We start from the raw sequence: 24,971 nt of genomic DNA on the forward strand, positions 1-24,971 counted from the left end.
CCTGAGTTTCACCTTATTGTGAAAGGAGCACTATAAAGCTCCTTCCGACAAAATTATAATAACTAGCGTAAGTTTGCGCATTTCTACAGTAGGGGAATTTCCTAATTATATAAAAAATATATTTATATATATTAACTAGTGAGTAATATAATTGTTTTTACCTCACGATTTTGTTTGTATTTTAATTGACTAAAATCAATAGAAATCACTTTATAATAAAATGTGGTTGATGACAATGCCTGCTTATTGTGTATCCAAATACAGTTAATACAAAATATAGAAATGAAAAAGGAAAAAATATGAAGAAAAAAAAATTGAAAACGATTACAAAACAGACATCGATTATAAAAAGATTTCGAGCCCTTCTGGTTAAAAAAAAATATATATTTTAATTCCAAATCGTGATGATCATATGGTCGGCTGCCACTTGAAGCTGATTGGACTTTAGTCCGACCACAAGGCTTTATAGCAAACTACAATTCTGATTTTAGGATACCCATCTTTATGCCGAACTTCAAATGCAAATTTTCTTGGGATTTCCTGTTCAATGCAAAATGCGATTTTGTTAAAAAATCGCATCGTCTTTTGTTCGTGTAGTGTGCGGCATGCTTCATGTTGAGGACATCATCATCATTATTACCACCACCGTCATCATCGTTATCATTCTATCATTAATATTATTTAGTTATTTATTTTAATTACTAGTATTATTGTCATAATAATAAATATTAATGGAAGATGAAAATGATGGGGGGTGGTGATGATGATGATTAATGATGGTGATGATGATTAAGGTGGTGATGATGATGAAGGTGGTGATGATGATGATGATGACGATGATGGTGGTGATGATGATGATGAAGATGGTTGTGATCATGATGATGATGGTGGTGGTGATGATGATGATGGTGATGATGATGGTAATGGTGGTGATGATGATGATGATTGTGATGATGGTGATGATGGTGATGATGGCGATGGTGGTAGTGATGATGTTAGTGACAATAATATGTTGGGGTCTCACAAAAACTTCAAAACATATCTTTCCAGTTTTCATTTCAAAATTTCATTTAATCACGGTTGCATCATCGAGTACAAAAAAACAGTATCTCTACACCCTGATTTATCACTCGTTTTAAAATAATGCAAAGTTATATTTCTGTTTATTGTTTACAATTACTCCACATTTTTATAAAATATGCATTACATTACAGTATTATAGTGCCTTGATGCTCCATCTTGGCCCAAAAGGCCGATATTTTTCAAAGCCTTGGCCTTGCCCTTGAAGTTTTTGAGCTTTGAAATTTCAAAGCATTTTCAAGACATTTTATTTTTATTTTGTACTTTCAACAGCTTTTTATGTACTAAACTTATTATTTTCATTGTTGTGTATGTTTAATGGCAATAATGGCAAATATTACCATAAAATACCCATCAGCAGCAGCAGTAGTTTAAGTGTAGTAGTTTTACCTCCTAAGTTGTTATTATAATTGTCACCATGATGATGATATCAACTGAAAGGTCAATTAATAATATCATTAATAATAATAATTGGCATTTATATAGCGCTTTATCAGTCTACGACTGCTCAAAGCGCTTCACAATTATTATTACCCGGTCATTGGATTCATAGCATTTCAAGCAGCCTGTTAGGCACACATTTGCTAAACCAACCACAATGGCAGTAGTTTCCTAGTCTGCTGGGCAAACCCTTCACTCGAGTTAAGGGTCTGAATGTGCAGCCTACTCATGCCTTGTGTACTGAAGGCTCTCTCGCTGTTTTGTATGTGCTAGTCTTTGCGTGGAGGCACACTTATTGATCAAAGTTCCAATCAGGGTCTGTGCCTGCAGACTAGTCGTTTCCTACCGGTACCCAATTAGCACCTGGGTGAGAGTGGCAAAGTGTGGATTGACGCCTTGCCAAAGGACGCTAGGCCATGGTGGGATTCGAACACACGACCCTCTGATTTAATACAAGGCAAGAGTCGGAACCGCTACACCACGGCGCTTCCATATATTAATAATAATATTAATATGTTACTGTAACATAACTTGAAGCAAGCCGATGGAAAGAGTTAGTAAGCAGTGGGAGCAATTTAGTATATGAAGAGTTTAGTTGCAAAAGGGGTTAGGTCCACTTTTTACCATTCCGAGAAAAACCAAGTTTTTTTTATTCTCACTTACTGCAATACTCTTATGAGAAACTAACTTGTCATGATGTACTACCCTATCATGTGAACATAAAATTGGGTATAAAAGAAATTTACCTGTCTTCAATTGTTTTCTATTTTTGCAACTAAACTGAAATGAATCCAATCTATTTTGATTAAAAAAGTGATTTTTCATGTGAATTTCAACTTTTTGTTTTCATCAGAATGACTAAAAATTTAGAGGTTTTCAGACAGAATACAATAAAAATTTATGAACAATGGACCTAACCTCTTTTGACAAATTAGCTCTCATTTTAGAATAGTTTGTTTTCAAAAGGGGTTAGGTCCACTCCAAGAAAATCATTTTTTTTAATTCTCCCATATGGCAATATTCTTATGCGAAACTAAATTTTCATGATACCCTACCATGAGAACATAACATTGGGTATAATATAAATCTACCTGTCTTCATATTTTTTTTAATATTCTTTTCCAAAAAAATACTGTGTGGACCTACCCCTTTTGCGAGAGAGCTCTTCATATGTAAAATGGAACCAGGTGGGTGTTTCATAAAGCTGTTCGCTAGTTATGAATGACTTCAGGCACGAGTGGTGACCCTTTCTTGTAATCAATGTCATATCCCTATATAGATGTCTTAGCAACTAAGATTGCATTCCAGTCAAGCACAGGGGTGTGAGTGGTCACAAATAAAAAGATCTGAAAAAAGCTGAAGAGTATTGAAAAAGTCTGACATAGAAAGAGCTCCCATATTTTTTGTACAGAGGAAAGCCAGATATAAGCTGAAATTCAGCTGAAAATCAAAACAAAAAAAATCTGAAATCAGATAAAAATCTGAACTCTCACACCCCTGGTCAAGCATTACATCAGGCGTACCTTTACAAACAGCTTAATGAAACACCCACCATTTTGTGGGATAGAGGTGTAAGCAGAGAAAAAGAATAAGTTTTTAGCCATGAAAACGAGTCACATGTATAAATCACATGTCATGCGACCTTATTAACTGCTCCTTTTTCAAAGCTTATCATAATCCACGTTTCCCAAGACATTTGCTCCAGCGACAATATCATTTCCTTTCACACATTAATGGGATTACCAACTTCAACCCTGGATTTTATCCTAAACCTAACGAAAAACCCTTTTGCAACCCTAACCCTATATCTTAGATGAAATAAGGCCTGGAGCAATTGTCGCCAGAGAAAATGTTGTGTTACCATAATCCAGTCACGTTGCAGAGCACCAAATAAAGAACTACCAATGTAATGACTGAATCAGACGAAATAAGGCCAGGAGCAAATGTCGTGTCATAATAATCCACAGTCACTTTGCAGAGCATGAAATAAAAAACTAACAATATGACTGAATCATGAATAGTCTGCGGACACAGACCCCAATTGAAACTTTGATCCACGGTTGGGTCTTCACACGAGACTAGCACACGCATATAAAGCTTACTGTTTGAACGAGAGAGCCTTCTGTACACATTGTAGGCTGCATATTCAGACCAGACCACTGAACTCAAGTGAAGGGTTGCACAGCAGACTACATCATCTTGTCTACGGACATGTATGCAATTTACCCGGGTTATTTTAATCTAAATTACTGTACATGTATTGTCATAATAATAATGAACATTACTCGTACAGTGCATATTCACAAACATAACAACGCGCCGATGCATGCAACTAATCATATCAGAAATACATGTTAGAAAATAAATTATATAAAATAATCAAAACTGTGATGTCAATTGTATGCGTAGGATTACATGTATATTTTTTAATAAATTACAATTGCATAATTCATTTACACTAGTATTCAAAATTAATATTCAAAATAATACATCCAAACTGTTACTTTGACTGGATACTTATCTTTTAAACCCTTACTTAATGAGGGTTGAACCACCCCCACCCCCTCCCCTTTCGACAAAATTTGGTGAAAACTCTTCCGTCAAAAATCGTGTGCATGTTTTGAGACCATTTTCATGAAAAATCTGATGCAAATTCCTAACTTTTCTATACATGCATCTCAACCTTAAAATTGTTCAGAAATATGATTTTGTGTATAAAATCAAAGCAAATTGTGTTATCAACCAAAACTCAGAAATCTAAGATGATTTTTGCTTTATCCCGAAGATAGGGATTTATTTTTTTACACTTTATCATTGTAAAAGGTCTCAGACAAAATTCATTGATAAATTATTAAGAAACAGAGAAGAAATGAAAAAATAATTACACACTTAGAAAATTAATTCTAATTTGCAGGTAGCTGTAAGAGAGTCAACATAAATAAATAGCATTTTACTACCTATTGTGAGTTTATAGGAAGAAAAAAATACTTCTGGGGATCGTTAATTAGGTATACATGTACTTATATAAATATATTTTTTTATATCTTTATGTGCACGCAGATTTCCAGGGTAGCTGAGATCTGATGGGCTGGTGGGGGGGGGGGGGCATATTCACCCCCCTTCCCAGTAAAATAAAACACCTGGTGGGTGTTTCATAAAGCTGTTCTTAAGTTAAGAGCGACTTTAAAAAACGACTGGTGAACCTTTCTTACGCTCTAAATAATCACCAATGAACATTTAATGGTCAATATCATTTACCACAAGAAAGGATCACCAGTCGATCTTAAAGTCGCTCTTAACTTACGAACAGCTTTATGAAACACTCATCTGGTTTTAAATAGCCCAGTTAAACTAGAATATGCCCTGGCTATGCTGCCCAACTTTGGCAAAAGGAAGCAAGTGACACATCAGTCATAATTCAATTATTGTTAACACCCTTTGTATGCCCCACGTTGAGGCAATAATTGGGGGAAGAAATGATCGTTATATGGAGAGATATTGAAGACAATATGCTGTTAAATTGCATTGACGCCTATGTAAATCACAAAAACACATTGCTCATTTATAACAAATGATACTTTTGTAACTTGCTTCCTTTTGCCAAAGTATGGCAGTATGGTACCAAACTATATAACTATGCAAATTATAACTAGACGATACGAACGTGTGTGCCTTTTAAATGGTTGTGATGTAAAAGATCTATTGGAATAATTAACTGATTAAACATCAAAATAAATTCTTTTTGTACTTTTGTCTTGTCTCGTCCCTTTTCATGCATGGAATGGGTAGAAAATTTCAGGAAATAATCTATGTCTGTAGATTTAAGAGCTCATTACATTACCAAGAGAGGAAGATACAGTACATGTAGATGCCAAATTTGAATTCCAACAGCTGAAAAAATGCAAAGTTTGAATTCAAACGGCTGAAAAATGCCAAGTTTGAATTCTAATGACTGGAAAAAATGCAAAATTTGAAGTCTAGCAGCTGAAAAAAATTCCATATTTGAATTCTAACAGCTAAAAATCATCCAACGACCAACACACCTTTGTGTATTGGTCACATCTACTCGCAGACGGCTTTTGATGTTGTAAACCAACATTCACAAACAGTTGCAACTCTTTACAAAAGTTTGCAAATCCCAACATGGTTGCACTCATCCCTTGGTGAGATAGGGTGGCAACTGATTGGAGTGACTTAATCGATGTCAAACTTTGATAGATCAAACTGATCAGACATATCTCTTTGCCAGTGGCTGGATGATGACGTCCCTTCCGTGGCATTGAGGGAAGGCTTTCGATCGATCTCATATCCAAAACTCGCCATATCATCATCGACATCCTCATCGTCATCATCATCAGCATAATCCAAGTCACCATTTGCGGTTTCATCGGGCATGTTGCTATCGGTGTCACCAGGGCCGGACGGATGTCCCCAGATTACTTCGCAGAGTTGATAGAGAGGCCCAAACTTCCTCTTTCGGTTGTTATGCTCTAGATCATAATGCCACTTCTTTCGCAGGTACTTCAGCTTGTTGCGGATAACCATTGTGCCTTTCATGATCCCGCACTCGGCCAACCTCTCTTCAATTTGCTGGTAAACCACGTGGTTCTTGCACGTCCCGTCCATTTGATCCGTTATGTCCTTCTCAGCCCTTAACTTCAAAAGCAGGAGCTCCTCCTCTTTCGTCCAACTTGTATTAGGTTGTCGAAATGATGAGGGTTTAGTATGGCTTCTTTCTCCTGGACGTTGTAGCGGATGATGGTTTGATGGAATGCTTTGGCCAGGTTGCGGTCTTGTCAGATGATGGTTTAATGGAGCTCCTTGGCCAGATTGACGTTGAAGCGAATGATGATTTACTGGAATGCCTTGGCCAGGTTGCGGTTGCAGCGGGTGATGGTTTAATAATGGAACGCCTTGGCCAGTTTGAGGCCGTGGCGGATACTGCACCCCAGGAGTCATCAAGCCCATGGCCTTGGTGAACATGTCCATGAACTGCTCTTGCCCCGCTCTCAGTTCACCGATGAGCTTCGCTTGCGATTCTTGGTGGATCCTTTCCATTCTCTTTTCCCAGGCTTGTTGAGCGGTAAGATGCTCATCCTCCTCCGTCTCCTGGCGAGGATTTTGATGAACTTCGCTCTCATGGATATCATTGGGTTCTTCCTTCACCGACGCGGTTGCTGCCAGCATTGTCCCCTGGTGCCCAGACTTCTCCAGTTCATCCGTATTCTTCACAGAGGATGCTGTTTATATGTAAAATAAACATAATTTGGAAAAAGGTTTAGCATACTCAAAATAAAAATAAGAAAAAGTAGGGGATTAATAGAAGTAAAGAAGAGGAGGAAGGAGGGGGATGGAGAGGAGGAGGAAGAGAAGGATGAGAAACAGAATACTGAGAAAAATATGAAGAAAGAGGAGGAGAAAAAAGAGAGGGAAGAGGAGAAGGAAGAGGATAAGGACAAGATACAAAAGATGTAGGAAAAGAAGGATAAAATAATGGAGACAGTTAGACAAGAAAGGATTAGAAGGAGAGGAAGGAGGAGAGGGAGAGGAAAGGGAGGAGGATGAGAACAAGGTGGTGAGACTGGCCTGATATCTTGATCGATAAAAAATGCAATATGATCTTTTGACCCCTAGGGGACCTCTGACCTCATCATCCTCATGAACAAACATATCTACCAGGTGTAAACACAATTAATGCAGAAATAAGAGCAAGCAAAACAAAAACTTGAACATCTGTCTAACAGAATAATAGGAAAAGTGACCCAACTGTCGAACTTTGTTCAGGCAAGACAAACAAGGAGACAGAAGAGGAAGAGGGGAGAAGAAAAAAACAAAAATCAAATGAGTTAGTTTCCTCATAAATTTAACAACATTAGTCATTCCCTATAAAAATTGTCTTTTATTTTCTTTTTTTCTCAATAGTGAATGTCAGTGTCTTTAAACTAAGGTAAAATCAGTACCCCCTGTAAATTTATAATCGTGAAATTTGTATTACGGACAAATATAATGAAAACAAATAATTCATTTTGATTTTGTGTTACCAACCCATATATTGATGGTCACAATTTATAGAATGACGTTTTATTTATCCATCCTGGCTATAACAACCATGACTTGTAGATCCATGGCTATACTTGTGGTTTTAAATACCCTAATCACTTTCATAAAATTCTGAGCAGGGGCGAAAAATACATGGGGCTCGGGGTGATTTAGTCACTGGAATGCTCAAAAGAGCCCGAAAAAAAGTGCCCAAGATAATCCCAATTCATTACAGTCTTAAAGCTTATTCAATGCTGAAGATTATTTTGGCAGTAGTTTGTGAAAAGTACCCCAAGAAAATAGAAATATTTTTTGGACCAGGGCCGCGTCTTACAGAGAGTTACGATCGATCCGATCTATCACAACTGTGGATGACCATTAAGTCAACATCTAAAAATGCAAATTTGTTCAATATATTTTTCTAGATATGATGTACATTCATACATTTATCTTTCTCTTGAAGATTCAGTATGATGATGGATTTCCAGAGTTACGATTGATTTGATCAATTGTAACTCTTTGTAAGACGGGGCCCTGATTCTGCTGAGGATATTTTGTGTTGGAATTGGTTCTACAACCCAAGAACTATCCAAGAAGCACATCTAAGGACAGTGATTTCATAGTTTAATTTTTTTTTTCCATTCCCGAAAACCTATAATTCAAACTTGATCTAAAATGGTAATTCTGTTTTTGGATTCCCTTTTGTAAAGTTCTCCAAAATTCAATTCACATGAAAAGTAAAGAACCAAAATGTATTTTTCAATGGATTTTCACATGAAAAGGAAAGAACCAAAATGTAACCAGAAAACCACTGTACCTACATACATATGAAGGCCTGCTAATATTTTGATCAACACAGAAACGATAAAACTTCTAACAGAAACCCACCATTGCTTGCATCTGAATGAGTCTTCAGGTCGTCACCGATGGCACAACGGGCCCCCTCGTCGGTCACTGAACATGATCTAATGTTAGAGCCTGATGGCGATGAAGATTCTTCCTCCCAGCCAGGCTCTCTGGCATCAACACAGGCAATGGGCTTTTCTTCCTGCTCTACAAGTTCTTTATCGTCGTCGTCATCATCGTCATCATCATCCTCACAATCCGAGTCTATCATTTTTTTAGGCAAACCATCACTCATACCACCAGGGTTATGCCCCCATATTGCCGCGCACAGTTCCCTGTGATAAATCTTGACTTTCTTTTCGCCCTCGCATCGGCTACCTTCCCTGAGCAACGCCTTCTGCCACTTGCTTCGGAGATACTTCAGTTTGTTTCTTACCACCTTGGCCTGTTTCACCACTCCACGCTCGGCCAGCTTCTTAGTAATGTCCCGATAAACGTGCTTATTATTGCACGTACCGTCCAGCCGCTCCCTCACCCGCTTCTCCGCCCGGAATTGCAGAAGCAATTTCTCCTCTTCAAGCGTCCAAACTCCCGTAACATGTTGCGTATGATGATTCAGTGGAACGCCTCGGCCAGGTTGCGGTTGCGACGGATGCTGTGCACCAGAAGTCATCATACACATCGTCTTGGTGAACATTTCCATGACTTGCATTTGGCCGGCGTTGAGTTCTTCTACGAGTTTCCGTTGCGATTCTTGGTGCCTTCTTTCCATTTTCTCTTCCCAGGCTCGCTGGGCGGCAAGACTCTCCTCCTCCTCCCGGCGGAACCTCTCGTGAAGTCGATCAAGCTGGACCCCAACCACTCTGGATACTGCAGAGGTTATCTCCTCAAGCCGAGTGTCCCTTACTTTCCTCCGTTTCCGAGCAGTAAGGGCTGTTTAGGCCAGAGACAAATGATATTGAGAAAAATGTTAACAATTTAGTAAAGAAAAAAGCATATCACTACAAAGTCAAAACAAAAAATGATAAATGTAAATGTTTAAAAAATTTGCTGAAGTCCGTTTGTGTAGTGTGTGGCAAGCTTTAGAATTCTTTTTTAAAGATAATGCCAGTTGTGGTAACAATCTCAAAATGAGTGCAAACAGAATCCAATAAAAGGCCACCCTAGTGTTTAAAAATATGTGCCAACTGACTCTTGGAAAGAAGTGGAATGCCCCTGGCAGCCTCGCCTGCATAACGCAATTCAATGTAGCAGCAGTGCTGACTTTGAAAATAACTACTGTAGTGAATAATTATTCATAAAAGAAAACATTCATATGATAATAAAACATGTTCATTGCTCCATTGACCCAAAATAACCTTTGACCTTGATCATGTAACCTAAGACTTGTGCTAAACAATCATGATATATGATTACCCGTATGTCTGTGATTCATGAACTAGATCCATAAACTTTCTAAGTTATCTGGCAATTTAACAATACCCCCAACACAGCCAAAGTTCATTAACCTTAAATGACCTTTGATCTTGGTCATGCGACACAATGCACACATGGTGTTCAGGGATACATGGTTGCTCTTATGTCAATGGTTCATTAGCTAGATCCAAATATCCCTGCATGGCCAAAGTTTGTTGATGCTAAATGACCTTTGACCTTGGTTGTGTGACCTGAAACTCAGGTAGGATGTTCAGTAATACTTGATTACCCTTATACTGTATGTGCAAGTTTCATATAGTAGGTCCATATACTTTCTAAGTTATGATGACATTTCAAAAACTTGACCTTGGTTAAGATTTCAATGTTGACGGCAACGCCTTTAGTATCACTCTGCTATGCAGGCAAGACAAAATGCTTAATTGCTGAGAAATTATCAAATTACATGTAAGCACAGAATTCCATTAAATGTTGGGTATTTTTCCGAGTAATACCAATACACCGTCCCACATGTCGTTTTATGTCAGTGATCATCATCAGAATTATCGGTTTACAGCTAAGATTTCATGATTCCACAATGATAAGTTTATTTCAATGTACCAGATCTAAATCTATGATAATTCGGTGGCAATTAACCTTGATTTTAAAGACTTTCTCATGAAATAATTGTTTGCTGCAACTACTGTCTTTAACCTTTAAGCCCAATAGATTTAGAATTATTCTAATTATTATTATCATTATCATCATAGTTACCTCTCATACTGCTATTTATACTGGAACCCGGTTCTTCAGAAAACTTCCTGATGTTCCTCTGGTCTTCTATGGTCAGTTCTCGCTTCTTAGCAGCTAACGAAAGCATTAGGCACTGGCGATCTAAGGGACCATCATTGTCATCTTCGGATTCACTTTCACTCATCCTCCTCTTTTGTTTAACTGTTCAAAAAAATATATTAAAACGGGGATGGGTAACTCTGCCTGCCCTAGTCTGATTTCTTCAAACACAGAAATCTGTATCACTTTTAAAAATTAACTAAGAACAAGCGAATAGTACATTTAACAGTGTTGGTTACTACATGTAGGTCTGAATTTTTTTTATTTAATCCAATGCAGGAAAAAAATTACACGGGGGTGGGGAGCAATTTAGCCCCTTAATATTTGCAAAGTAGAGCCCCGGGGAATGTTTCATCAACATTTCTGTCCGACAAGATGTCAGATCTGACAACTTTCCTTGATTTTGATCGGCTGACGAGCAGTTACTATGGTAACTGTCGGATAAAATGGGACTTGTCAGATAAAACGTCTGACAGGTCCTTTCAAGAAATGCTCCCCAGGGAACTAAAAAGAAGCCCTGGAAATCCCAATTCATCAAAGCTTATCCAATGTTGAAGATTTAGAATGTAAGTTGTGCAAAATAGCACCTGGAAATTTTAAAAAATGCCTGATCCAGTGTAACCTTGATCACTGCACTCCAAAAAAAATTTCATTTTAGATTATTATTGCTCAATGAAGGCTGTGACTGCTGTCAGTAGCAAAATTAATTCACTTTGCTATCAAATGTAAGGAATATTTGACTTTGAAAGTATTTCATATTTTCTTATCCTCTGTATATTCTTTGTACACTGAGTGATTTCAAGTTCAATGTTGACCTTTTGGTGTTGGTGTTAGGTCAATTTTTACAATTATAACACCACACATAAAATGATGATGGTACCGAAAAGTCACTCACTAGTTGTTGAGATGTCAATAATGTGATCTGGATCAGTTTTACAAACTCTGAATAAGTTTTGGAGCTAGGGGAAGCAGTCCACACTTCAACACCAACACCAAGGACAACACCGGACTTGAAACCACCTAATTGTCTACCCGTCATTTTTGTACTTTACTGTATCCTTTGTATACATTGTAGCTTTCTTATTTCTAATTTGATTTGTTTATGCTGTATATTTTTAATGCGAATGTGACAAGCTCTGAACTTTGAAATTCAAACATTAAGTGCAAACTTACCATTAATCTTCATCCTCTGATCAAATGCATGTTGTTGGTCTTCATCTTCAGTTGCTGAAACTGAGCCAGATAGGGGAGAGGAATCTTCTTCCCAACCGAACGAGGGTTCGTCCCCATCACCATCAGCAGAGTCGATGGAATTGACTTCTTGCTTCACCAGTACATCCCTGCTAAGAGCACTCTCCAGGCCCCTTGCTGCGTTTTCATTGGTCACCCTGTCCTTACTATCATTGGCTTCTGGATTTGTGCACAGAGGATCATCACCCCATATCGCCTTGCACAGTGCGTCAAAAGCACCCACTTTCTTTTGGCACCCACTCTTGACGTTCCTTAGTGACTGAAACCACCTTACCTTGGTGTATTTCAGCTTATTTTTCACTTGCAGTCGGGTTTTCCGGACTCCGCACTCCGCTAAAGCCTTGGCGATCTGTTGATAGACGTACTGATTTTTACTCGTCCCGTCCATTTGAGCCTTCACGTTCTCATCGGCCCGGAATTCCAAAAGCAGTCTAATAGCATCTCTGGTCCAAGCTTCATTGCACGACATCTTTAGAACACTTTTGATTATTCCGCGTCAGAGAATCAGAAACAGGTATGGCACCGCTGCAGTCAAAAGCCATCGACCCGCATGATTGTGAACCTCATGATATTGCATCAATTGAATGGTTAATGTTGCCTTGCTAATCCAGCTCATCAAATTGTTTAGCAAGCAAAGGCAAACTTGCCAGTTGTACAGCACAGTATATTACAAGTTGTTAATTTCAGTTTAAAGGCACATGCCATTCAAAAGTGAATATTTACACCTGATCATCAAAAAATTATTTTTATTTCACAAAATATATTTTTCAGGAACTGCAAAATTTGACAGTAGGGTATCAATTTATTTGTCTCTGCTTGTCCATTTGTCCTTCCTTCTTGTTGAAGCATTACTATTACATGTATTTCAGAAGGGCTAAACCACATAATAACCTATAAATTGAAAAGAAACAAGAACAAAAATGAAAATCAGTTAAGAGAAAAGTCTCCATTAGACATTTTACATAATAACATTATTTAACGCTTTGCACGCTTAATTAATTTTAGGGGGATAATAATGACAATTGTTTCCATGTCATTTTCTTTAAAAGACTTTAATTCCAGATATCCATATTTCACCTAGCCTTACTCCATGATGATATTTTCTTAATATTCTGACATATACTTCTTCAACATGGAGCCTTGAACCGCCTCCCATATACAAGAGACACATCAAAACAAAGATGGATTTCTGCACTGGTCCACTGCTACCATCCAGTCTGTTGAGAATCTACAGGTAGGACTATGGTATGCCAATGCTGTATTGAGCACACACTTTAAAAAAATCATTAGAATATCACTTTTGTGACCAAAATTATTAATTTCCATACAGTTGCAATTCAATTTTCATTAGTAACTTAGAATCATTTTTGTATTGACCAGAGCACTCAAAAACTTGAATTTTGGGCATATATTTGTGTTTACAAGCCCTCTATTGGTGGAAAGTAATATGCCAAGAAAATTTTCATTTTTCAAGCTCTATCTTTAATAAAGAAAAAATAATTTAAAGAATCATATTTACTTAAGAGCCAAGTTATAAAATGAAAAGCTGTAATGGAAACTGACAGTGTAAAAAAAATCAAGCATTTGTCCAAAAGAAAAAGAGAAAATAATCCAAACATTGTCAACCTTATTTTGCCACACATAGAGATGTAACTGAGAACAAGGTTATATCATAACCTTGTTCATTGAATGAGTGGATTTCTGTAGGAAATCCATCTTTGTAGATTAGAAACCAAGCAAATGTTTGTGATGTTATTTATTTTTACACATTCATACGCCTAATGCGTATGAAGGTGTAAAACAATTGGTAAATAAAAAGGTGAAAAATTGAAGGTTTCGTATCAGACCGATCTCGTGTAGATCCCTCGATCTGTTTGTCAACAAAGCAAATACTTAGTTTTAGGTCTGACCCTTGAACCGCTTCGTTATGACGTACCTTTGATTCGCGATGTTACAAAATGCCGTTTTGAAGAACAATTTATAGATAAAAATTATTATTCAACGAATACTAAAATTCAATACATGATTATGAATGATTATTATAAAAATAATAATTACTTATAATCACATATCAAATTTTAGGAGAAAACTTAATTACTTCTACTTCTACGACGATACTCAGCAGGATCCATAAGTCAGGATGTAGTGCTAAGGAAATGTCTTGGGTGCTTATCTGCAGTGCATACTTGTTGGGGCTTTTAAAACATTGTGCTGTTTGTGCAAGTAAAAATCTAGTTCCTTGGTTTAGATGTTGGTTGGAAGCACCCCCCTGAAGGCCTCCAATGAAGGGGCATCAAGGATGGTTTTGGGAAGCGCATTCCACGCAGTCACTGTCCTGGGAAAATAGGAGTTCTGGTATAGTTGGGTGCGGCATGGAATAGCCAACAACTTCTTTGGATGATATTGCCGAGTATTGCTGGCAACCATAAGAGCTGTGTAGTGGTCTGCATTTAGTACCATCCTGTGTTGAATTTTGTACATGAGGTAGACTAGCCTGGAGGCGTCTGGGGAGTAAAAGTCATCTACTCTACGTAGGCTTACTCCCCACTGACGCCTGGCTTGCTTACGCATTGGTCTATACACACCGTAGGTTTTCCCACGGTGAAAGTAGACCTAAATTATAAGTTTTGGTTAGGATTTTGACCCCCAAATTTAATATTAGGGTGTCTGAAGCCACACTGAAAAGTGTCAGCATAAAACAGGCTGATTTAGGGGAAAATATGGCACATTTTTTCGGGAAGTTCAGGCTGCTAGAAAATGTGATCTGAATTGATAATTTACTTGTGTTTGGCATGTATGGAAAGAGAAAATTCAGGGGCTTCTTTTGACAGTAAGGACAAGTTCATATGATCATTTTAAATAAGGATTTAGAGATAAATTGCAAACCCTTATTTGTGTGTCGAAATTGACATTTCCCCATGCATTTTCTATGGGAAAATGAAATGTCTGTTTTGCACAATTTTTTTCACTTTGTCGCAATTTTTCTTTGTGATCTGGTTTCCAAATCTTTATAAAAATCATACCATCAGAAAGAGCATAAAAAATCCTATTGGACTCTTTATGGACAAGTTTTTTGGCATTAATGATAAATTTATAACAGCTCTCGGAAGCTAAAAATTTGGAATTGTGTGTGTCCATTTCTTAACTACACAGTCTATGGCAGAGAAATGCTGAAAAATGACCTTATTTCATTCTTCGTTTTTGCAGCCAATAATTGGATTTTTTTTCAAAAATGTTACATTTCTGTCAATCTGAAGGTCATTGCTTTTCAAATTCACAAAGAAAATGTGATATTTTCTTGAAATAAGAAAAATAATTTTTTTCTCCAGACACACTATTAATAATATGTTTGTATATATTCCTTCAATAAATATTAGTTAATATGAAAAATAATTAAGAGCACGAGCGTTGACTTACCAAGTCTGTTTTGGTCGCCATCTTGATGTCTTTGTTATCGATACCTAGAATCTGGCTAGATACCACACGTGTGACGGTGTGTATAGGCTAGGATAGACAGCTGGCAGCCGTCTGTTTCGAGGAGTTTTTTAATTTTTTTAAATATTTTTATTTCTCCTCGTACACAGACGGCTCGCTATCGTGCAGCCACCATTAGGGGACTTACAATGCGAAATCCCCCCGTCGGGGCTCTTCAATTTTTGTCTTTAATGAATCAAACTTTTGAAAATTAATGCGACCAAAATGCAAATTAATATTCCCTCTTGGCCTTAATTGCCAAAAAACGGGGAAAAAATCATGTTAAAACTAGCAAAAACAGTGACTTACCTCGGCTGTCGCGCAACTTCACTTCCCTGTTTTATCCAAACTTAGTACATAAACATATGGCCATTGAGTCCCCTGTACAGATCGGGCTAGAACTTCAGTCTCTGTATTTGGTGAGTGAAGCCAACGGAGTTCAGCTGAACAACCAACGTAACAGAGACCGAAGCTTTTGGTCTAAGGCTAGTAGTAGTATAGCTGCCAATTTGAATTTAATACTTGCATCGGCAGACATAGCAGATAAATATCTAGACCAAAAGCTTCGGTCTCTGTTATGTTGGTTGTTCAGCTGAACTCCGTTGGCTTCACTCACCAAATACAGAGACCGAAGTTCTACTTCTAGCGCGATCTGTACAGGGGACTCAATGGCCATATGTTTATGTACCGGTATATAAGTTAGGATAAAACAGGGAGGTGAAGTTGCGCGACAGCCGAGGTAAGTCACTGTTTTTGTTCCTTTTAACTTGATTTTCCCCCGTTTTTTGGCAATTAATGCCAAGACAAGAGGGAATATTAATTTGCATTTCGGACGCGTTAATTTTCAGAAGTTTGATTCATTAAAGACAAAAATTGAAGAGCCCCGACAGGGGGATTTTGCATTGTAAGTCCCCTAATGGTGGCTGCACGATAGCGAGCCGTCTGTGTATGAGGAGAAATAAAAATATAAAAAATTCAAAAAACTCCTCGAAACAGACGGCTGCCAGCTGTCTAATATAATAATATTAAATATCATGAATCATAAAATACTTATTACTTGCATCGGTTGATAAATATCATAAAATTTGCTTTATGATATTTATCAACCGAGGCAAAGTTACCCCCATTCTGCCCAATGAACAACTCACAACTCAGGCCAACCTTGTTCATTGAATGAGTGGCCAGGTTGAGATCTCAAGTCATGACATGAGTCTCAGCATGCTCAGTCTCAGTCACAAACACCGAAAATGAATAGGTGGGACCAAAGACAATTTTAATCGTGTTAATTGTTAAAATGTCCTAACTACTGACAGACGTAGACCGGTCCAAACTCAAAAGTCAGTCTATTTATTGAGCTGGAGCGGTAAAAAAGATCACACAAAAAGATTATGTTTATAAATATCCGTGATTCCAAGTTTATATAAAGGAAAGAAATAGTAGACTACTTACACAGTCACAGGAAATTGCCAGATACAGCTAGCTACGCCTACGGTACGGTAGCTCCAGCGGTACCGGGTATATCGATATCGGCAATCAGAGTTGCACGCATGCGCTGATACGTTTACGATACGGGGCCTGGCTATCGTCATGCACGGTTAAAAGTGTTTGATGGGGGCAGGGGGCCCAGGGGGGCCACTTCCATTGACGAATGGATACCATGCGCGACCATGGGGTCTACATAAGCACCCTAAACACGTATTTTCCTTTTTCTGAAAATGCACCCCTTAACAAGTATTGGCGTGTGAAACAAACGATACTCATGGCAAGTTCCCTGAATTGACCCCCTAAACAAGTACAGCGATATTTTTATTGTTATGTCACGGACGTCGGTCGTCGGCCCACCTTCACCCACATCATTGGGTTTAGTACAGCCCCACCTCCCACATCTCGCCCAAATCGTACTCTAAACACGTGGTGTTGACTGTTGGGGCAAAAGTACATCTTTATAAAACATTTTAATCTTAATTTTTTACACCCTCGCAAATTTGACCCTAAACACGTAGCTTTCCTAGCGAAAATAGATACTCTTTTTTCATTATTTTAGTGTTTTTGACACCCTTATCACGTTACGTACGTAACGTGTCCTATCTTGAAAAAGACATCCTTTTTACGTATTTTTTGGGCCGCGCATGCACTGGGCTCGTCAATGTAAGTACCCTGCGCCGCCGCGCGGGGGGGGGGGCCTTCTGGGGGCTTGGGAAATTGTTGATGTTGGTTTATAGAATACAATGAAAATGGCCTATTGTAGGTATACTGACCAAGCAGCTAATCCCCTAATAATTCTAATATCATGCGAATGAGCGTAGCGACCGAGCGAAAAAACACACCACATTTTTCATATTATTATGCATCAGCCTGATGGGTGTAATCACTATAGATGAGGGCATTTAACGATAAGGGGGGGGGGTAGGACTGATATCTGGAAATGGGTTTGCGGATGATCTTATATACGCTCTCCGGCCGTTTTTGGTGGGCGATTTTCTCAAAATTTAGAGATTTTGAATGTAAAAATTAGGTATAATTGAAGTGATACCAGGGGACGAGGTTTTAATGTCAATGACATCCCTTAAAATAAGCTAATGAATGGATTGACCGAGCAAAAATGTTTGAAGTGAAACCTTGCATTCTGGAGGATATACACATCCTTAACGTACTGAATGGGATACTCAAATGCATACACTGCAAAAACTCCGATGTTGATTTAACACCAGCCCGGAATCTATATGTCCACACCAGAGAAGTATTGAAACAAGTTCAAACAACACCAGTTTGGAATCAAACCGAAGCTGTTTTGATACTAATTTGTGTTGTATAAACACCTATCTGGTGTTAGACCAAACGAAACTGGTGTTGTTTAACACTTCTCTGCTGTGGACATGATAGATCTATTTCGGGCTGGTGTTAAAAATCAACACCAGCGTTTATGCAGTGTATATAAACTGCAAAAAAATACGACCCAATGGTCACTGCCCTGTATAAAATAAGGTCTACACAAAAGAGAATGATATTGTCAATAGAGTCAAATCATTCCACATATGTTGCTTCTTTCACGGGCGAAGTCAGGGGCGATCGCCATTAAAATATTGGGGATGCGGCAAATGTATCGATTTGCCCTGCGCAATAATTTTGACAAAATGAAAAATTTAGGAATCCATTTTTGCAAAAATGTGTTTGAAAAACATTTGAAAGCGCTCTAAAACCATCAAACTTGATATACCCTGTTAATTTTGTTGTAAAATAATAGGGAAAGTAATTTAAAAAATATTGGTTAAGGTTCGAGGTCAATCAATCAAAGATTAAGAAAATTAGAGAATAACACATTTTTGACGTTACAAATGCATTATGCTTCTTTTTTTTTCAATAAACTTTGATTATTTTGAGATTTATTCAATTATCATATCTCATAGGTTGGTTTCCATTATATTCAAGGTTTATTACTTTTTTACCAAAAGGATCTTAAATTAATTACTATAAGTTCATTGCCACGAAACTAAAATACTCCTATATCTTTTTGGGACGGTAAAGACTTCTCTGTCAAAAAAAGGGATACCCTTCCAATTATTTGGAACAAAATATAATTTGTTTGTTTTATTTTTCACCATACATTACAAGAAATAAATTGACAGAATGTGATGTTATATTGAAAATAATAATACGCAGTATGACATAAGCATATACAAAATGTTTTTGAAGTATTAGTGATGACTTACCTACCCATTTCTTTGTTTATATGCTTTTTTTTAAAATCTTTGTAAAAATAGAAAATGTTTATATGAATTATACAGTGTGAGTAAAAAAAAAATTACACGCTCAAACCCCCAATTAATGAACAAGTTCACTTTAGCAGGAAGTTGATTTGAATTAAAGAAAAACTCCAACAAGCATAACACTGAAATTTTTATCAAATCGGATGAAATATTAGAAGATTATGACATTTTCAAGTTTCGCTTATTTTTCACAAAACAGTTATACGCACATCCTGGTCGGTATGCAAATGAGAGGACCGATGACATCACTCACTGACTATTTTTTTTGTATTTTGTTATATGAAATATTCGAATTTTCTCCTCATTGTCCTGCGAAAAAAAAGTATTATTTCTCCCTGAACAGGTGGAATTACCATTGTTCAGCATTTTATGGTTCAGTCGAGTTGGTCCTTATTGTCAAATCTGCAAAAATAAAATAATAATTCATACAATAAAAAAAAAAAAAATAGTGAATGAGGGACATCATCGACTCTCTCATTTGCATATCACTGAGTGGTCCATAATCCTGTTTTGTGAAAAATAAGCGAAATTTAAATATGTCATAACTTTCTTATTTTACATCCGATTTGAATGATATTTTCAGCGTTATGTTTGTCTGATTTTTCTCTATTATTTTATTCAAATCAGTATTTTTCTGGGGAGAACTTGACCTTTAGGGGAAAACATTTCATGAATACATAATTATTATTTATGGCCTGAAAGAGTATCTTCTCCCACATAAAGATACCGATTTACGTGGTTTGCCTTCACGCTTGGATAATTAGTAGGTATTCTTTGCAGTGACGTCATTTTTCACTTACGCCAAAGTAAACCAGGACTCAACTTAATGAATTCAGTCTGAATTCATTACGTTGAGTTCTGCTTTACTTCAGATTTGGGTGCGTCATGGTCTAGTGGTTCTACTGACTTTCGTCTTTCAAACAGAGGGCCGTGGGTTCGAATCCTAGCCATGGCGTGTTTTCCTTCAGCAAGAAATGTACCCACAATGTGCTGCACTCGACCCAGGTGGGATCACTGGCGTAAATCCCGGGGGGATGGGGGGATATATCCCCCACTTTTCGAGGAGGGGGGGATGGCCTGTACAAACATCCCCCCCCCCCCACTTTTTACGAAAGAAATGAAAAAAAAAATCACAAGAGATAATTGTTTTATTGGTGAAAATTCTTCCAAAAATACCGCTTAACAAATAAAATAATATTATTGAATCATAAAATGCAAATAAAGAGCCAGTTCACCATTTCCAAACGAAATACTTATGTCCTTTTTATAACATTGAAGAGAAACCCCCGTTTCTTCCAATTCATCAATGTTGGGGTCTTTGGGAAGGGATTAAGATGGAATGTCAAATTTTTTTTAATGTAATCTCTAATAAAACCATTAAACCATCATGGGGTAAAAAAGATAATAATATTGGAGGGGTATTTGCCATATGGACATACAGTGGCGTAACTACGGGGGACATGGGGGGCACATCCCCCCCCCCATCGGCTGACCAAAAAAAACAAAAAAAAACGGGGAAAGGTGGAAAGGAGAAAAGAGGGAGAAAGGAAGAGAAAAGTAGTGGGAAAGAAGAAAATATTATTCATTATAATGTTATATCATATTATAATTATGTTAAGTTACATTACATAAGAAACATTTTATCATAACTTTATGAAACATAATTTGTCCAGGGCCTACGTCTTCATTGTTCCTGGTGCTCGCATTGTCTGTTTAACGAGATATATAATCCTGTTGTACTAAAACATCCCGTTTTCAAGTCGATATAAACCAAATATATTTCCTAGCACTTGAGTTATCATTGTTTTATGTAGTGACATATGCTTCTTTTTCGTGACTCAAAAGTGATTGCCCCATGTTAAGGTCTTCGTATATATGAAACATTTCCTGTCCGTGATTACGTTCGCATTAGTGGATTGGTGAGATATGTCTGCTCTTCATGAATTCCTAAAATCGGTCCTTAAGTCCCTTCTTCTGATCTGAATATCAAGAATTTTCAGCTCGCGCTTCGCGCTCGCATTGTTAAGCGAGACAGGTACCTATGATGATTACACAAATTTGATTATAATGTCCCTTTTTAGGTGTGAATATAAAAAAATTTCAGCTCGCGCTTCGCGCTCGCTTTATTTGATCAGTGAGATACATATCCGTTTAATGACATTGTCCTTAAAATGTCTCTATTAGGTCACTCACTCAGTCATTCAAAAAAATTGCTGGTACCCCCCCCCCCCCCCAATGCCGTGACCCACGGTACGCCACTGTGGACATATCAACGACAATTCCTTATCTAAAAACATGATTGCAAAAAAATGCCAAAATATTTTAGTCATCCCCCCACCCATCAACACGGATTTACGCCAGTGGGTGGGATTAATGGGTACCCGGCAGGATCAATTGCTTACATGCACTGAGCGCCGGAGTGATGGTAGCTCGAGCTAAAGCCGGGGCAAGTATTTCCTGCATTGAACCCAAACAAGTACAGCGATGTCACGGACGTCGGTCGTCGGTTTTACCTTTACTTATATCATTGGGTTTAGTACGGCCCCATCTCCCACACCTCGCGCAAATCCTACTCTAATCACGTACGTAGTGTTGACTGTTGGGGCAAAAAGTACATCCTTTAAAAAAAATCATTTCAGTCTTAATTTTTTATACCCTTGTAAAATTTGACCCTAAACACCTATCGAAATTACTCTTTTTTTCATTATTTCAGTGTTTTTTTTTTACACCCTTACGTGTCTGTTTGGTCGCGCACGGACGGTAACCACTTGCCAATGTAAATGCCCCCCCCCCCCCCCCCGGATTAATGTACCAGATCTAGATGTATGATAATATTTTGACAATTAACCTTGATATAATAGACATTTTCATGAAATAATTGGTTGCTGCAACGACTGTCTTTCACCTTTGTTAAGAAAAGACCTTTTCATTCGTATGGAACTTATTCTTAACTCTCAATATCGTGAATTTTGTACGGGTGGTTTTGTTGATACCTTCATTGCTAGCTACTTATAGTCTTAGCATACATTTTCTAATTAGAGGGCAGAACTGCACAATTCTGCCCAGTCAAAAAGTGCTAGTATATTCGTGTACGTACTTAGTACTTAAATTGAGAGAAAAATCTCTAAATATGAAACTTTTCTAAATAAATTTAAGCAAGTTTATGAAATAATATATCATTACAATAATACATTGATTATAAGAAATTGATTATAAACAAATAAATTATTAATATAGAATAGAAATTTTTATACTATATCAAATATAATTTGGAATTTATATTTACCAACATTGTTTATATATTTTTATGTCCTTGAACATTGCTTTTTCGACTGCAAAGCTGCTATAATCGATTACAAATAACAATCGATTAAAGGTTTATTTCTTGCAACTGGAATAAATAATTGACAATTGTCATCGTATTAGATGCCCATACTAATAAAAATGTAAAGATAATAGCGCAATCATTATATAACTACAGTCCATTCCAATTCGATACTCTATGATATTCAGCTTTGATATAATTGACTATACTAAGTAGAACGATGTAAAATGATCTAATAAAAGAACAAGTTCACACAGACTATAATACAGAAAAATAGAGAAAAATGTTAATGGTTTGATCATGTTGATCGGAAATCTAACGATGAATAAAAGACATGACTTATTTCAAACGTTTAATGTAATGTGTGATGCTATATACGGTCACGAATCACGCATTATGAATTTCATAAATCTCCTCTTTTCAAAGGGGTATGATTCGTACCCTGCAAAAACTCCGGTGTTGATTTAACACCAGCCCGGAATCTATATAATGTCCACACCAGAGAAGTATTGAAACAACACCAGTTTGGAATCAAACCGATGCTGTTTTAATTCTAATTGGTGTTGTAAAAACACCAATCTGGTGTTAGACCAAAACCAAACTGGTGTTAGTTAACACTGGTGTTAAACCAACACCGGTGTTTTTGTAGTGCAAATACGGAGGTGTTACTCGTCTGTGACGTCACATAATCAAAATGCAAAATATTAGCACAGTCTCATTATGAATACACTCTATTATATTTTGATACAGTAATTGCTTATGCAACAAACGAGAAATAATCTACTTAAATGGGAATTTTACCATGGAGGCGAGTTCCTTTTGATAAAAGCACAAACATTAGACAAAAAATGTACCAGTGAAGGTTTGATGGAAATCCATCAAAGGAATATAGTTATGGCGTCTTTACCCCGAGAATTTCCTTCAAAGTGCAAACAAATATAGGAAGAGAAAGATTTATTAAGTGTTGATTGATATGGTGCCTTCAATGTTACTTTAGAAATAAATCAAAAATATTAGTATTGCAAAGATATGATATTGTAATAATGGCATGTTTCTTGGTTTTCCACGTTAAAGATGGTAATAACGGTATATATACCCAGGGTAGCCACTTCATTTCCTTAAACCGTTCTCCCAGTGGGCCCTGTTATTAATATTTCTCCGGCTTTAGCCCGGCTACCTACAGGTGCTTAAACATTCAAGGAATTTCTTCCTACTGGGTACCCATTCAACTCGCCTGGGTTGAGTGCAGCATTCTTGCTGAAGGAAAACACACAATGGTTTGGAATCGAACCCACGTCCCTCTGATTGAGAGATGAGAATCATAACCAGAGCACGGCCCCTCCATTAGTCCACTGACGGATCCAGGGGAAGGGGCAAAGCCGGCCAGTGCCCCCCCCCCTTGAGAGGCACAATTAATTTTTTTATGTAAAAATACCATTAAAACAGAAGTGTGCCCCCCCCCCCTTTGAAAGTTAAGACTTTTTTTTTTGCTTGTCAAATTTTTCTTCGGAAAATATGCCCCTCCACCCCTCCCTTTGGAAAATACTGGATCCGCCCCTGATCAAGTCCTTGGTAATATTTATATCACAGTTGGCTCTTACTTCCTTACTGCCTCGCTCGGGTTTGCTCTTTTGGATCATAACCAGTAGACCACGACGCCCCCACATATAATACTAATACTATAGTGAATATCTCACTATGAATGCAAGTACAGTATGATTAACACGCTAAACATAGCAGAATTTAGCAGATTTGATTGGTCGATTTTTTTTCTCACCCAACCCATGCAGTTCCCGGGATTTCCTGGACCCCTTAACTGATGCTTTCATTCCATATCCAATCTGCTCTTGATATTGACGTAATTCCTTACAATGTGGGCACAATGGTATAACATTCTACCCTTTCAAAATTTGTTAAATGCAATATTTTGCAATATTATGAACGTGCACAATTAAATAATTTTTATTTATATTCCACCCCGGAAAAATGTTGATTTGAATAAATAGAGAAAAATCAAACTAGCACAAACTGAAAATTTGATTAAAATCGGATGTAAAGTAAGAAAGTTATGACATTTTAAAGTTTCGATTATTTTTCACTAAACAGTGATATGCACAACTGACATGACTGAGTGACATGCAAATAAGATAGTCGATGATGTCCCTCACTCACTATTTCTTTAGTTTTTTATTGTTTAAATTATGAAATATTTCATTTTTTACAAATTTGGCAACACGGACCAACTTGACTGAACCATATCGTATTAAACAATGCTAATTCCACATGTTCAGGGAGGAATTAATCGTTGTTTCGCTTGGCAATGAGGAGAAAATTAGAATATTTCGTATTTCATATAATAAAATACAAAAGAAATAGTGAGTGGATGACGTCATCAGTTTTCTCATTTGCATACAGACCAGGATATGCATATAACTGTTTTGTGAAAAATAAGCGAAATTTAAATATGTCATAACTTTCTTATT

The 24,971-nt window shown here is 37.2% G+C and overlaps 1 protein-coding gene across 6 annotated transcripts; it reads right to left on the bottom strand.

Moving 5' to 3' along the window:
* Positions 1 to 1,043: 1,043 nt before the first annotated feature.
* On the bottom strand, positions 1,044 to 16,924 carry LOC129263719 (uncharacterized). Of its 6 annotated transcripts, none has more exons than XM_064101092.1 (6): positions 16,708 to 16,812; positions 15,340 to 15,390; positions 11,845 to 12,813; positions 10,594 to 10,773; positions 8,449 to 9,339; positions 1,044 to 6,761 (listed from the first exon to the last, which is right to left on the bottom strand). In XM_064101092.1, the coding sequence occupies exons 3-6, from the start codon at positions 12,389 to 12,391 to the stop codon at positions 5,716 to 5,718; spliced, it is 2,664 nt and encodes an 887-aa protein (XP_063957162.1). In that variant the 5' UTR covers positions 12,392 to 12,813; positions 15,340 to 15,390; positions 16,708 to 16,812; the 3' UTR covers positions 1,044 to 5,715. The 6 variants fall into 6 exon arrangements, with proteins under 6 accessions (XP_063957162.1, XP_063957161.1, XP_054757599.2 ...); XM_064101091.1 differs by having other exon boundaries at positions 15,340 to 15,394; XM_054901624.2 differs by lacking the exons at positions 15,340 to 15,390; positions 16,708 to 16,812 and adding an exon at positions 16,846 to 16,924.
* Positions 16,925 to 24,971: the final 8,047 nt, after the last annotated feature.

This window comes from Lytechinus pictus, chromosome 6 (assembly GCF_037042905.1).
Source record: "Lytechinus pictus isolate F3 Inbred chromosome 6, Lp3.0, whole genome shotgun sequence".
Classification (NCBI taxonomy): domain Eukaryota; kingdom Metazoa; phylum Echinodermata; class Echinoidea; order Temnopleuroida; family Toxopneustidae; genus Lytechinus; species Lytechinus pictus.

What these genes read in the sequence shown, in the direction of transcription:
- LOC129263719 (XM_054901624.2), bottom strand. Translation starts at nt 12,391, where the DNA reads ATGTCGTGCAATGAAGCTTGGACCAGAGATGCTATTAGACTGCTTTTG. An exon ending in TCAGAGGATGAAGATTAATG is followed by an intron (nt 10,774 to 11,844) that starts GTAAGTTTGCAC and finishes TTTTTTGAACAG; the next exon opens with TTAAACAAAAGAGGAGGATG. An exon ending in TCATTCAGATGCAAGCAATG is followed by an intron (nt 6,762 to 8,448) that starts GTGGGTTTCTGT and finishes ACATATAAACAG; the next exon opens with CATCCTCTGTGAAGAATACG.